This window comes from Acipenser ruthenus, chromosome 10 (genome assembly GCF_902713425.1).
Source record: "Acipenser ruthenus chromosome 10, fAciRut3.2 maternal haplotype, whole genome shotgun sequence".
NCBI lineage: Eukaryota > Metazoa > Chordata > Actinopteri > Acipenseriformes > Acipenseridae > Acipenser > Acipenser ruthenus.
The window spans coordinates 48,828,840-48,843,595 of record NC_081198.1 but is presented as its reverse complement, the minus strand read 5'-3'; the positions used below and the strand labels follow the sequence as shown (position 1 = coordinate 48,843,595).

Genomic DNA, 14,756 nt, shown 5'->3' with positions numbered 1-14,756 from the left:
CACGACGTTTTGCAGTGGGCGGGCCTAGCAGAGGTCCCTCTTCCGGTTGCAAGTACACGCTGCGCAGTGTGTGGTGACTGACAGGTCCTCATCGGAACCGGTGCGGGGCTCGCTGGAGGAGTGAAGTGCAGTGAGAAAGCAATTCGGGATCCATGGCTTCCAGACGCATGAACCTCACCAATATCTGCTTTCTGCTGCTGTATGTCGCCGCGGCTGTGCTAGCGGGGTGAGTGAACATTGTCAAAAGGTGGCTCGTGGTTTTGTTTTATTTTTGAATTAAAGAAAGAGTGTACACATGTTACACTCTGATTGGTCTAGTAGCACTGTGTGTGGCCGGACCACCGACTCCGGAGAGGGAAGAGAGCACGGAGATTAATTCCACTGTAAAACTAAGAGCGGCTGTTTGAACCGGGTTGGGATCTGAATGGAACCCGATCTGGCATTATCCTGTGACGAGACCCAGCGAGTGCCTCTCTCAGATTCAAAATTTCTATGAAACAGATCCTCTGTTCATTAGCTGTTCAATCAGGTCACGGTAACATAGGATACAGACTGACCGATCCAGTTTAAAAGGAGATTCTAGTGTTACGTATTGTATTTAGACAAAAATGACGTTTTCTTATCCCAATGTCCCTCATTGATTTTATCTGCATTACAAAATCCTAGACTGTAATGCATACCTGTTCTCGGTCGCTCTCTCGCGCCCACAGCCTCACACTTTTACGTCTGCTTTCCTCCTTGGTCAACCTGTTTCAGTATCTTTTTTCAGATCATTTTGCAACACATTGTACAGAGGACTGATCACACAATATGCTTAATGCTTAAGGGTCAAGATACTTTTACAATCTCATTTTCAGTGTTGTTGCACTAGAGACACAGAAAAAAAGCCATTGAAACAATACAAACAGATGTGACCATGTTTATCACAGCTACAAAACAGTAGTCTCTGTACAAAGCTAAGTGCATCCGAGCAGCTTGTCAGAGACCTATTTGATATCGCCCGATAAACTCAATTTTCTTCTTCCTTTTCTAGGCGTGATTTCTACCAGATTTTGGGGGTTTCAAGATCAGCTTCCATCAAGGACATTAAAAAGGCTTACAGGAAACTTGCAATGCAGTTACACCCCGACAGAAACCCCGACGACCCCAAAGCGCAGGACAAATTCCAAGACCTCGGGGCCGCCTACGAGGTAAACGGAGATGAAGAGTACAGTGTAACCAATTGGGTGTTATCCCTCGCTGGGGCTGCAGTCCCTGGACGGGGGTTCAGCGGAGGCCCCCCTACATGGGATTATTACACCCTTTAACAATGTTACTATACCATAGCATCACACAGTCGTAATTCTTTCTCGTTATGTTGGCTGCAGTGATGTGAGATCAGTCTTTCTTAGTGTACACACCTGGAATGCTGTGATTGGCTGTTAGGTATAATTTTGTTTTGGCCGGTATTTGCTGTATGTTCAATTCACCAATTGTTTTTGTTTTATTTTTTTCACACCGACATGTTTGATTGACAAGTAAAAGTCGAATTAGTTATGTAGAAATTTAAGGAATATCTGTTTTGTTTGACGGTGTTTGTTTCTATTTTAAATATAACCATTTGTCTTAACAAGCAATAACAAAAATGCTCTTGTTTTTTAAAGTATGAAATAAAACCATAACTATAGACAGTATTTCATTAAGTCTGATTTGCGCATGTTAAACAAACATTGTAAAAAACACTTAAAAAAAAAAAAAAAATTATGTAACGATTCGGAGGTATGTGTGTGCGTCCACGGAAGCGTCGTTGTTGTTGGAAACTCTGCCGCTTGCCCTGATTGGTCAAAGAAACTGTGTGGCCGCTGCTGATTTGCGCAATGTTCTGGAGTCAAAGTTGAGGATTGCCTGCTGTTTGATCCGAGGGCGCGCTAGAAAACACGGAGTGGAGCCGGCTCAGTGAAGTATTAGCTGGCTTTTTACATTGCGACTATAGCAATCCCCTGGCCGAAAATAGGATGTTGCATAATCCATCTGCATTATTGTAAACGCAAATAATTATCACTGCACACAAACCTCAGAGACTATGTCCATTTTTAAAATGCACAGTTAAGACCTGGTAAAACTAAAAACAGTTATGGAATGTACCTTTGAATCTGTCAAACTTCTCTAGGCTTTACAGTGCTTCCCTATGCTTTACCATGCGTTGACTGTGCTCCAGTACACTTTGCTATGCTTGTACTGTAGCCCACGTGTGGGGATTGCGCTACAGCTGTTTCCCGGGGTGGTGTCACTAACACCCTGGCTTGCTGATCTGCAGGTGCTGTCTGACGAGGAGAAGAGGAAGCAGTATGATGCGTACGGGGAGGAGGGGTTGAAGGAGGGGCACCACAGCTCCCATGGGGATATCTTCTCCAGGTGAGGATCCAAATGAGCTTGCATTGCTGACAGCTGTCAATGGATTACCCTTTTAGAACAGGCCCTGCTACAGCACGCCTACCTCACCACTTGATCTCTGTCAGTCTGTCAATTTTTCATTTCTGAATTTGTTTTCTTTTCCTTTTTTTGCCTCAGTTTCTTTGGAGACTTTGGGTTCATGTTCGGTGGTAACCCGCGGCAACAGGACAGGAACATCCCTAGAGGAAATGACATCATAGTCGATCTAGAGGTCACCCTGGAAGAAGTGTATTCTGGTAATTTTGTGGAAGTAAGTCGGTCTTCAGATATGGAAACAAAAAGGAAATGCAGTCAAATGTCTTTAGTGTAAGGGATGGGAAAGATCCTAATAACAAAGGTCTTGAATGTTTGATGCACACGTAAATGCCTTCAATAAACACAGTCATGTCGCCCCTCAGGTGGTTCGGAATAAGCCTGTCGCAAAAGAGGCCCCAGGAAAAAGGAAATGCAACTGCCGACAGGAAATGAGGACAACGCAGCTGGGGCCTGGCCGCTTCCAAATGACCCAGGAAGTGGTTTGCGACGAGTGTCCCAATGTCAGGTGAGTCCTGCTGGAGCTGCAGTTTACTTTTGGGGGGTTGGGGTTTGGCAGGGGTCCCGTCACCGTATCGCATTTTCAATTCTTCTTTATTGTACAGGCAATTCCAGCCATGTGAAGCGTAGCATCTGAAATCACAGGGGTGTTCAAGATAGGAGAAGATCAGGACAGAGACTACTGTCAGGTGTAATATCACAAGTGAAGATCTGTCTAGAGATGAACACCATTGAGCAGGAGGGTGTGTTCTTCTTTCCCTGACTCTCTGGGTGTACAGGCTGGGGAAAGCAGGGGAAGCTCTTAGCTCAGGTGGCTGGTTATACAGAGTAATTGAATGTTAGTCTGTCCAGCCCATCATCTGGGTGTATTCTGCTTCCCAGACGTGGAGTTCATCTGGGCACGACACAGTGTCAGCAGGCTCTCTTCCTCATTCCCTCTCTTCTTTGTCCCAGGCTAGTGAACGAGGAGCGCACTCTGGAGGTGGAGATTGAGCAAGGGGTCCGAGACGAGATGGAGTACCCCTTCATTGGGGAAGGTAAGGCCACGTGCATATCGACATACAGGTGCCACTCTTGTACTGAAGCACACACTTAGTGGTTTCCCTGGTATATGGCAGCTTCTGGTGACCATATCTCTCTCTCTCTCTCTCTCTTTCTCTCTTTCTCTCACGCTCTCTCTCTCTCTCTCTCTCTCTCTCTCTCTCTCTCTCTCTCTCTCTCTCAGGTGAACCACACATAGATGGGGAGCCAGGAGACCTGAGGTTCAAGATTAAAGTGATGAAGTAAGAAATCTCACACTTCACTCTCAGTAACCTGAAGACCATGCTGTTTTGAGTGTATCAGTTTGTCATTGTATTTAAGACAGATTGGGTAGGAGCTGACACACGTCTCACAAGTCCATTAGCGAGTGCGTGACATTGGGATTCGTCATTGAAGCTGCAGGGCTGAAACAGTTATTGGCTGTGCTTGTTTCTCAGGCACCCCGTTTTCGAGCGGAGGGGAGATGATCTCTACACGAATGTGACAATCTCGCTGGAGGAGGCTTTGGTGGGATTCGAAATGGACATCACACACCTGGACGGACACAAGGTAGCGCTGCTGAGCAACACCGACCACTGTGCACAGCGTCTTCATCTTGTCTTGTGTAGATGTCGTCCTGTGTGTTAGAATGTCGTTAAGAAAACTATGTGCAATAGTAGTTCAATACAACAGCAAGAAGAATGTCATATTTTGTGTGAAGCATGTCGCTTATTATTCCAACAGAAATCATTCTGCACACCTTGAAAAGCTCAGCTTCGCTTTTGCAGTCCTCTCACCCAAACTGGAGATCTCATGTGTTACATCCATTATTAAAAAAAAAAAAAAAAAGTTTTATCTTGTGCAGACTTTACACAGGGTAATATCAAGACTTATGAGTTGTAACGTTTCCCATGTACTCTAACAGCGTGGGGTGATGTGCTAGCACTGGGGTTCTAGTTCCATGTACTCTAACAGCGTGGGGTGATGTGCTAGCACTGGGGTTCTAGTTCCATGTACTCTAACAGCGTGGGGTGATGTGCTAGCACTGGGGTTCTAGTTCCATGTACTCTAACAGCGTGGGGTGATGTGCTAGCACTGGGGTTCTAGTTCCATGTACTCTAACAGCGTGGGGTGATGTGCTAGCACTGGGGTTCTAGTTCCATGTACTCTAACAGCGTGGGGTGATGTGCTAGCACTGGGGTTCTAGTTCCATGCTGATGGACGCTATTGAATCTGTCTCGATTTGAAGGTGCACATCATCCGGGACAAGATCACAAAGCCAGGCGCTAAGCTGTGGAAGAAAGGAGAGGGCCTGCCCAACTTTGACAACAACAACATCCGCGGCTCACTGATCATCAGCTTTGACGTGGAGTTCCCACGAGAGCAGCTCTCCGAGCAGCAGAGGAAGGGTGAGGCGCGCAGGGCCCACATGCTCACTCACTGCTTACTCACACTATGACATTTCGTAAACTACTTTTTTTTGTTTGTTTTAATGTCCTGGTAATTGTAGCTACAGAATAATTCCTTTAATCCTACCAGACGGTTTGCAGATTGTACACGTCCACTGTCTGCATGGGGCTCAGATGTTAACTCTCAGATGCTGTTGTAGGAAGTTGCTGCTGTTACGACACATTATTTGAAAATTCTGGTGTAGGGAAAAGGGATTTAATATAAAATTGGGCACTGGAACGAAAGAAAGAAAGTTAATTTATACTGGGATGGAAATAACTCATTGCATAGCAGTTTGATTCATTCCTGGTTTTACTGTGAGTTTAGTAAGACACACCTGAGCTTGTTACCTATACGCTGTGGTTAATCAAGCTCGTAGTAAAACCTGGAATGGGTGAAACTGCTATGCAGTTTTCTTCTTTCCATACCTGTATGAAGAAAGAAAGAAATAGCATTGCAGTGTGATGGAGGCACTGTTATTGCAGCGTGGGGATCACATTCCCAGAAGGCGAGGTGAGGGTGTTGGCTAACTCTTTTGTTCTCTGTATTTAATGTTCCTGCCTGCCTCACCCGTGCCCTGCTTCTTGTTGCAGGTATCCGAGAGCTGCTGAAACAGGCATCGATACAGAAGGTTTACAACGGGCTGCAAGGCTACTGACCCCAAGCAAAAGGGACTTTATAGAACATAAAAAAACATGCATTCTGGGGTTGTATTTATTATCATCAATCTGTGTATTTTTTTATTTGTTTTGTTTTTTAAAAGTTTTGAAAGTTTTTTGAGAAATGGAAGTCCTGTTTTCTTAAAATCTGTACATTTTGTAAAGGGTTGGGGGTAGGTTAGATAGGGGAGGTTGAAGAATATTTGAACCCTTTTAAAAGTGGAACTGGAAGGTGCAGGTGTTACTCGCTGGCCTCTGAAGCCCAGCTCTGGTCCACACACCCCCCCTACAGGTCCCGCCAGCCCCAGGGGGTGCACCGAAGGACCCCCATTTACAAGTGCACCATACCCCAGCCCACCCCCTGCTAGCTGCAGGACTGATCACCAGCAGCTGGTCCCTCAAACGTCACACTGCTAAACACTTCACCTGATTTCTCCCCCACCTCTCCTCGGTCTCAGACTCCTTTGATAGTTTTTTAAATGTTTTGCCAGTTTATTTTCCTTTTTTAGATATTTTAATTTTCTTTATACATATATATATATATATATATATATATATATATATATATATATATAATATTTTTTTTTACATGCCTTTGCATGGTTGGGTTGCTTCTCAAATTTTGTTTTGTGTGTGCGCAGGGGGTGTGTGGGGCTCCCATACTGTAAGAGCATCTCTAAAAAAAAAATTTAAATAAAATAAATCCATGGACAACGTGCAGGGAACAACGCTGCTGAATATCCACAGGCTCCACACACTGCCCTCTCCTCAGCCCTCACTGCCCTCTCCTCGCTCCACACACTGCCCTCTCCTCGCTCCACACACTGCCCTCTCCTCGCTCCACACACTGCCCTCTCCTCGCTCCTCACTGCCCTCTCCTCGCTCCACACACTGCCCTCTCCTCGCTCCACACACTGCCCTCTCCTCGCTCCTCACTGCCCTCTCCTCGCTCCTCACTGCCCTCTCCTCGCTCCACACACTGCCCTCTCCTCAGCCCTCACTGCCCTCTCCTCGCTCCACACACTGCCCTCTCCTCGCTCCACACACTGCCCTCTCCTCGCTCCACACACTGCCCTCTCCTCGCTCCTCACTGCCCTCTCCTCGCTCCACACACTGCCCTCTCCTCGCTCCACACACTGCCCTCTCCTCGCTCCTCACTGCCCTCTCCTCGCTCCACACACTGCCCTCTCCTCGCCCCTCACTGCCCTCTCCTCGCTCCACACACTGCCCTCTCCTCGCTCCACACACTGCCCTCTCCTCGCTCCACACACTGCCCTCTCCTCGCTCCTCACTGCCCTCTCCTCGCTCCACACACTGCCCTCTCCTTGCTCCACACACTGCCCTCTCCTCGCTCCACACACTGCCCTCTCCTCGCTCCTCACTGCCCTCTCCTCGCTCCACACACTGCCCTCTCCTCGCTCCTCACTGCCCTCTCCTCGCTCCACACACTGCCCTCTCCTCACTCCTCACTGCCCTCTCCTCGCTCCACACACTGCCCTCTCCTCGCTCCACACACTGCCCTCTCCTCGCTCCACACACTGCCCTCTCCTCGCTCCTCACTGCCCTCTCCTCGCTCCACACACTGCCCTCTCCTTGCTCCACACACTGCCCTCTCCTCGCTCCACACACTGCCCTCTCCTCGCTCCTCACTGCCCTCTCCTCGCTCCACACACTGCCCTCTCCTCGCTCCTCACTGCCCTCTCCTCGCTCCACACACTGCCCTCTCCTCACTCCTCACTGCCCTCTCCTCGCTCCACACACTGCCATCTCCTCGCTCCACACACTGCCCTCTCCTCGCTCCACACACTGCCCTCTCCTCGCTCCTCACTGCCCTCTCCTCGCTCCACACACTGCCCTCTCCTCGCTCCACACACTGCCCTCTCCTCGCTCCACACACTGCCCTCTCCTCGCTCCACACACTGCCCTCTCCTCGCTCCACACACTGCCCTCTCCTCGCTCCTCACTGCCCTCTCCTCGCTCCACACACTGCCCTCTCCTCGCTCCACACACTGCCCTCTCCTCGCTCCACACACTGCCCTCTCCTCGCCCATCACTGCTCCAGCAGCAGTCTGGCTCTGGACTCCTCTTGTCTTGCTCAGAATGTCTCCTCACTGTCATGTTCTAGTTTAACCTGCGCTACATGGTGTCCTGCACCCTCAGTGAGGTATCAGCACATTTATGATCAGTCGAAAGATGATGATTATTATTATTATTTATTATTATTTTTTTTAAAGGTAAATAGGAAGCTTGTGGTTGGTGTGGGTATGGCATAATAAAATGTAATTTTCACCTCAAAACTACAATTAAACTTTGTAATAATTCTAATGTTGAAGGTATGTGTTTGAATTATTGTTTTTTCTAGTTTTGAACACTGTTCTGTATGTTTGTGTTGTTTCATGCTGGTCTGTGTTAGGAGGAGCACTGAACAGTTGACTAGTAAAGTGACAGTTGAACTACAGTGATTCGTTGACTAATCGCACATCTCAAGGTTGGGAGGTAATTGGGAAGCGTGTGGTTTCAGATGGAAGGAAGTGCAGCAGCAGTTGTAATCCACTGACATAAACATTACATTTCAGAACATTTATAAATACTTTGAAAACATCCCATGCAGTTTTTAAATATACTGTTGTGCACAAACGGCACGCTCATAAATAGAGCCCCAGACATTGTTTTTTTAAACTGGTGACTAGTCAAGCTATTCCACTAGTTTTACCTCAGCTATTGGACTCTCAAATGAGTCTTTCTACCCGAATCTGATGAAGATGCTATCCAGGTGGTTCAGCTGTGAGATGAAATACTTTGCTGGTTTAAAATCCCAGAACATGTTAGGGAAAGTTTTGAACGAGAGGAACTTTGTCCAGTCAACTCTGAAAGGATCCCATTGATTCGGAATCAACAACATGGTTTGGGGACCTATGGGAACCCATTCCAGACACTCACCAACTGTGTCAAGCAGTGTCTCCCACCTCTCCTAAATCTATCTCCACTTCTAACTGTGGCATCTGCTCCTGTGCTGCGCTTGACAGAGTTAACCCCAGTCACTATATATATATAATTTATTTCTTAGCAGACACCCTTATCCAGGGCAACTTACAATTATTACAAGATATCACATTATTTTTACATACAATTACATTATTTTTTACACATTATTATTATTATTATTATTTTTTATTATTATTATTTTTAATAAAATAAAATTTATACAGTTCTTACTATCTCGGGGCCACGAGATACATTGGAAGTTATTCGGGTTTATGTCTTGTGGTCAGTGAGCTGTTTCTATTTATTTATTTATTATTATTTTTTTAGATATAAATCATTCTAATATATGGTCGACATTAGGCCGCCTGCTCAATAATGAACAATTTATCATTCTTTAAAATAGTTTTTGGCAGAAATACATCTCAATTTTTTTTAAAGACTTCAAAGACAGTGGCAGTACACAAGAGCGCCAGGATCCAGATTATAGGATTGCTCATGGTTACAAATTCTGTGAGTTATTATTATGTTTCTGCTGAAGAAACGATCTATTATTAAGACTTATTTCATTTGAATTAATTGCGTTCAGTTTTATTTCAGAGCAGCACGAGAGCCTTGTCTAACCAGAGCCGGATGCTGCACGTGCAGTTTGGATTGAAAATTAACCAAATCAACCGCTTTTTAAGAGTGGGTTAAAAAAGCAAACATTACAATATAATAAATACAGTTTACTGGTGTATAGGTTTCAAAGTAACATGTACAGATACAATAAAATATTACACTGTAATTACGTTATTGCTGTTGTGTGAGGAAAATGTTACTGGGCGGGGGGATTTGAAACAATACCTGTCAAGCAACCATCAAAGAAAGAAAGTATAGTTTTTTTTTTTTGTTTTTTTTTTAGTTGTTTTATCTTTACGAGAAGGCAAATGGATATTTTCCAGAAAATCGAGAAGATAGGCGAGGGAACTTACGGCGTGGTTTATAAAGCTAAAAACAAACTGACAGGGCAGGCCGTGGCACTTAAAAAGATCCGACTCGACGCGTAAGTTAGGGTATTTATGTCATATTCATTAAGTATTAATAACTTATATATATATATATATATATATATATATATATATATATATATATATATATATATATATATATATATATATATATATACATCTCATACAGGCGTACTGTACTTATATAATTAACAAATTCATACTTACAACGTAACAACACGTATAGCACCGTTTGTCCAGTTTCTGACTGTATCCATCAAGTGCTTAAAATCCATTTCCTTAACTCTTATTAACGTTATCACTGGTTCCCCCTGGTTTATTGTAACGTTAATTTCGTATATGTAAATTAGATAAACGGCTGAATCCTGGTTCCTGCGTTGTAGGTCACATGGTGTGATTGCAGTTCAGCATTGGGGGGAGTTTGAAACTCCTGTAATTGCATCAAATAATGTAACACCTGTCAGCATGAACTGAAAAGCCAATATCATAAAAAAAATACAAGTAGTTAAAAGTGTATATTTGCTTTAAACCATTGTGAATAGTGGCTATGATTCTCAGTCTCAATATACAGAATTTGAGTCTATTACACTGGTACATGTGTATTTTTTTATTTTAATGATCAAGTTCAAAGAACCTTGTAAACATAATGGCTTGTTTTTTGTAGGGAGACAGAGGGTGTGCCAAGCACTGCCATTCGAGAGATCTCACTGCTGAAAGAACTGAATCACCCAAATATAGTGAAGTAAGAAATGACCTGTCTCTCGCTTCTCTCCTTTCTGGTGTCAGAACAGCTACCGCTAGTACCCACCCAGTCTCTTTGTATATTTCTATGGATAATAATAATAATAATAATAATAATAATAATAATAATAATAATAATAATAATAGGCAGGTACTAATTGGGGGGTACATGATTGAAGTCTTTAAAATCTTAGAAGGAGTTGACATAGTTAATCCTAACCAATACTTTAACCGCAGTAAAGAAAGCAGGACTAAAGGACACAGATAGGGGTGAGGGTGTGGAATGGGTTACCTAAAATCACTTGGATCTTTTAGGACCCAACTTGACAAAGTTTTGAGATAAATCAGCTACTAGGAACCGGGCATTAGTCAAATCTTATGGTTAGATCTGATTGGAAGATGCAATGTAGATAGAAGTGGATTGATAGGGTGACACATGCAGTTTTGTGTGGTCTGCAATAGATCTGATTGGATGATGCAATTCAAGTGTTTTATAATGAGTTTGATTCTGTGACAGACAAGTGAATAAGTTTAATAAAGTGAAGTGCTCAGCAACAGTCTGGCTGTGACTGTTTCATTGGTGTCATTTTTCTAAAATAAACTAAACAGTGATATATATATAGAGATACTTTTGTATGGAAATATAAAACAAATTGTAATTAACGTACAATTGATTACAATTCATTGTAATGAATTGTATGGGGAATACATTTTTCTTCATATTATTGTATATTTTATGGAGGTTGTGTATTTTGTGTATTGTGGGCTGTGGGTCTTGAAATTCTTAATGAACGATTGCTTGCTAACGATCTTGTGTGTCCTATTTTGGCTGGGGTTGTTTCTCAGATTGCTGGATGTCGTTCACACTGAAAAGAAGCTGTACCTGGTGTTTGAGTATCTGGACCAGGACCTGAAGAAGTACATGGACTCGTCCCAGCCTGTGGGGATGCCCCTGCCCCTGGTCAAGGTGAGTGCATTCACACAGTGCCCTGTCAGAGATGACTAGCACTATCAGAAATCCCAAGCAGACTCCTGATTCCTAAACGTACAGTACATTAGACAGTCCTGCACATCCTATCCTGTGTACAGATGTCATCCTGTGCATAGCACACGTTTATGTTTAATAGTTGACCTAGTCATGAGTACAGTCTTTGTTTTTATGATTTCTAATCAGTGAGTGTCTCTTATTATAGAAGATATAATTTCACTAAAACAGCATGAGATGACATGTTTTTCATTGACTAGAAAAGTACAAAATCTGCGCTGCTTAGTGCATAGTTGGAGTGCTGAAGATACCTAAAATCAGTGAGGTCTGCGTCACTCTGTGCAGAACAGCCTTCAATTCCTGCACATCACTAGGATGTATTCAGGCAGAAATCTTGCCTCTCTCTCCGGCGTATTTACTGGCACGCTAATGTTTTATGAATATGACCCAATGAGTATGCACATTTTCACCATCCCCTCGTTCTCCCCCACCCCCTTCTCTATGTGTTTCAGAGCTACCTGTTCCAGCTTCTGCAAGGCGTCTCGTTCTGTCACTCTCACAGGGTGATTCACCGGGACCTGAAGCCTCAGAACCTGCTCATTAACCTGGCTGGCGCCATCAAGCTGGCGGACTTCGGGCTGGCCCGGGCCTTCGGGGTGCCCCTGCGCACCTACACCCACGAGGTTACTGATTAACATGCTTCTACTGATTAACATGCTTCTCAGAGATCTACCACAGAATGTATTATTGAGGTTATGGATGAGAAGTAGCCAAGTATTGTATGTGTTTGCTTGTGATTGCTATTATCGAATAAGTCAGATATCATATTGATAAAAATATAATAGACAATCATAGCAGTGTTTATAGGATACTGCAAATATAAAGTCTGTATCACTAGAGATATGAGGCTTAACAGGGCTTTGTAAAATTACTGCCACAAAATGGTTCATTCTAATCTAGTTAATCATTGAATAAAGATGTGTATGAAGTATAAAGCCAATATCTGAAAGCGTTAGGTCTTTATCATCTGGAAACCAAAGATTTACATCACCACAATGAAGCACCATCTACTGGTTAAACATTGTAATTGATAATCGGACGATTTCATTGAGCGATTTTGCACATGATTTGGAGGCCATCATTATAGGGTAAGCAGGGCAGTTCCTGGAATTACGAGAAAACTATTTTGGTTATCACTTCATCATTAGTAAGGGTTCAGAAATGCTGTCCTTTTGTAGCTTCTGTTCCCTTGGGAGTTGTTGGTCTCTCTTCCTCACGAGTGAACTCATTCTGCACATTCCCCACTCGCAGGTAGCTGAAGCCCCTTTCCCTCCCGTCTCTGTCTCCTGTATTAGGTGGTGACTCTGTGGTACCGCGCTCCTGAGATCTTGCTGGGCTGTAAATACTACTCCACTGCTGTCGACATCTGGAGCATCGGCTGCATCTTCGCTGAGATGGTGGGACTTACTGAGGGAGGGAGAGCTCCGAGGCGGGGGGCTCAGTGTATTCACAATGATTGATAGTTTGATAGTGTTAGCAATGTAGGTCCTGGCTTTGAAGAGTGACAAGCATGGAGTTCATCTTGTGAGAGTTGTGGCAAGGTTTGTCCATCCAGCACTGATGAACAAAGAGCTAAAGAGCTAGTGGATTGAAGCTGTTGAGGGCGTTGAGTTTTCAGTTCTTTAGTGTCTTTAGTGTTTAATAGCAGTTCTGTTGCTCCATGTTCTCATGACTGCCTCACCTCCTCTCAGGTTACCAGGCGCCCGCTTTTCCCTGGAGACTCTGAGATCGACCAGCTCTTCCGCATCTTCCGCATGATGGGCACCCCCAGCGAGGCGGTCTGGCCCGGAGTGACACAGCTCCCAGATTACAAAGCCCGCTTTCCATGCTGGGGCCGGCAAGACATCAACAAGATGGCTCCACAACTCGACCCCATAGGGCAGGACCTGCTGCTGGTCAGTGAGGAGATACACTGGGAGAGAGGCAGAAAGCTGAATGACTGGAGATGGGGGGGGGGGGCAGTGTGATTGAGAAGGACTGGGAGGGAGGCAGTGTGGTCTAGTGGTTAGAGCTGAGGGACTGGGAGGGAGGCAGTGTGGTCTTGTGCCTATTTGCCAATTTAATTTGAACTTTATTTCCTATCTAATTTTTTTCAGCAACTCTTGCAGTATGATCCCAGCCGGCGCATTTCCGCAAAGGCAGCTATTAGTCATGAATATTTCCAAGACGTGGCAACACAGACACCAATCCTGCATGGCTGAGTCTAACACTTCTTGTAGGGTTAAACACTGAGGCTCCCATACTGGAATCTTTTGCAGCAACACAAAATGTGGCACCTCTTTGTTCTAGACATGAGTATTAAACAACGTGCACGGAGGTGCCCTTTCTAGTTTGGAAAGTTTTCAGGTTGAAAGAAGTTTTTAAAGTATGCTGTGTCTCTCTCTAGTGATACAGGGATGTATTACATCTGAACACCAAGTTTGCTCTGTATTAATATTGATTCCTCTTCCTTTTAAAGTTTCAGTTATTTATGTCTATCCTTGTAAAGCTATTCTTAACATAATGCAGTCTGTCTTATTGTCTGTTTGCAACCTTGTACAGACAAAATAAATTAAGATTACTCATGCATGAGTCTTCTTGTGCTTATTTATTAATTCATTTTTGTTTTAAGGTCAAGGCTGGTTTACCTGAGATGTAGTTTTGTAATAGGAAATATCTGGAAGATGGATTCAGAAAACACATTACCTTTCTTCAGTGTTTGTCACATACATTGTATTGATATGCATACCATATCGTTTATTCAATAAACAATTGAAATTGCATCCATATATCATGCTTCAGTAACGCCATTCCTAAAAGAATTGGCATTACATTTTTTGTAGACCTTTAAAATCATATGCTTCAGTATTCCTAATCATTTTTGTTTTTAAATTAACATTCAATATGTTATTTATTATCCAGTTCATTATTTGTTTTCTTTATAATTGTGATACTGTAGGAATTGCATTTCTAAAATGATTTAAACATTAAAGATTGTCTGATTATTAGAATTATTAAAAATGTTATTAAAATTTAATTTAGCAAAATAATTGTGTTACATCTGATTATTTGCAGACTCATTATTAATTCTTATTACTGATTTATTCCAATGAGGGTCACATGAAACTTGATGTTTGAATAGTACAACTATTGTAGTTGGGAATGTAAAAGATGATCCATTCATTGAGTATCTCTCTTGGGTTTCTCTTTGCTGTGCTGGATTCACATTCTTCTTCAAGAAGGACAGGAGCGTTGTGGTAAACATGTGTTTTTGTATTGTTTTACTTTCATTCCTGCAGTTTATATTTTCACTACTAAGACGTGTTTGTCTTTTGTGAAGTAGAAAGAGACGGCCTATGTGCATTATAAGTAACATTAACTGTTGCTTCAGAGCATGGCTGCCTT

The 14,756-nt window shown here is 43.5% G+C and overlaps 2 protein-coding genes across 5 annotated transcripts; both read left to right on the top strand.

Annotated features, from left to right (window-relative positions):
* The first annotated feature begins 37 nt into the window (after nt 1-37).
* On the top strand, nt 38-5,719 carry LOC117403029 (dnaJ homolog subfamily B member 11). The gene is made up of 10 exons (XM_034004863.3): nt 38-226; nt 1,034-1,190; nt 2,297-2,394; nt 2,551-2,683; nt 2,832-2,974; nt 3,421-3,503; nt 3,692-3,749; nt 3,945-4,056; nt 4,736-4,895; nt 5,529-5,719. The coding sequence occupies exons 1-10, from the start codon at nt 153-155 to the stop codon at nt 5,591-5,593; spliced, it is 1,083 nt and encodes a 360-aa protein (XP_033860754.1). The 5' UTR covers nt 38-152; the 3' UTR covers nt 5,594-5,719.
* A 3,786-nt stretch (nt 5,720-9,505) lies between these two features.
* LOC131738191 (cyclin-dependent kinase 2-like) lies at nt 9,506-13,628 on the top strand. 4 transcript variants are annotated; one of them, XM_059032458.1, is made up of 7 exons: nt 9,506-9,621; nt 10,251-10,328; nt 11,174-11,294; nt 11,825-11,995; nt 12,668-12,769; nt 13,064-13,267; nt 13,469-13,628. In XM_059032458.1, exons 1-7 carry the CDS (start codon nt 9,506-9,508, stop codon nt 13,571-13,573), a joined length of 897 nt encoding a protein of 298 aa, XP_058888441.1. In that variant the 3' UTR covers nt 13,574-13,628. The 4 variants fall into 4 exon arrangements, with proteins under 4 accessions (XP_058888441.1, XP_058888440.1, XP_058888442.1 ...); XM_059032457.1 differs by having other exon boundaries at nt 12,668-12,813; nt 13,021-13,267; XM_059032459.1 differs by lacking the exon at nt 12,668-12,769.
* The last annotated feature ends 1,128 nt before the right edge of the window (nt 13,629-14,756 follow it).

What these genes read in the sequence shown, in the direction of transcription:
- LOC117403029 (XM_034004863.3), top strand. Translation starts at nt 153, where the DNA reads ATGGCTTCCAGACGCATGAACCTCACCAATATCTGCTTTCTGCTGCTG. An exon ending in CATGGGGATATCTTCTCCAG is followed by an intron (nt 2,395 to 2,550) that starts GTGAGGATCCAA and finishes TTTTTGCCTCAG; the next exon opens with TTTCTTTGGAGACTTTGGGT. An exon ending in GTACCCCTTCATTGGGGAAG is followed by an intron (nt 3,504 to 3,691) that starts GTAAGGCCACGT and finishes TCTCTCTCTCAG; the next exon opens with GTGAACCACACATAGATGGG.
- LOC131738191 (XM_059032457.1), top strand. Translation starts at nt 9,506, where the DNA reads ATGGATATTTTCCAGAAAATCGAGAAGATAGGCGAGGGAACTTACGGC. An exon ending in AAAAAGATCCGACTCGACGC is followed by an intron (nt 9,622 to 10,250) that starts GTAAGTTAGGGT and finishes TGTTTTTTGTAG; the next exon opens with GGAGACAGAGGGTGTGCCAA. An exon ending in TGCGCACCTACACCCACGAG is followed by an intron (nt 11,996 to 12,667) that starts GTTACTGATTAA and finishes CTCCTGTATTAG; the next exon opens with GTGGTGACTCTGTGGTACCG.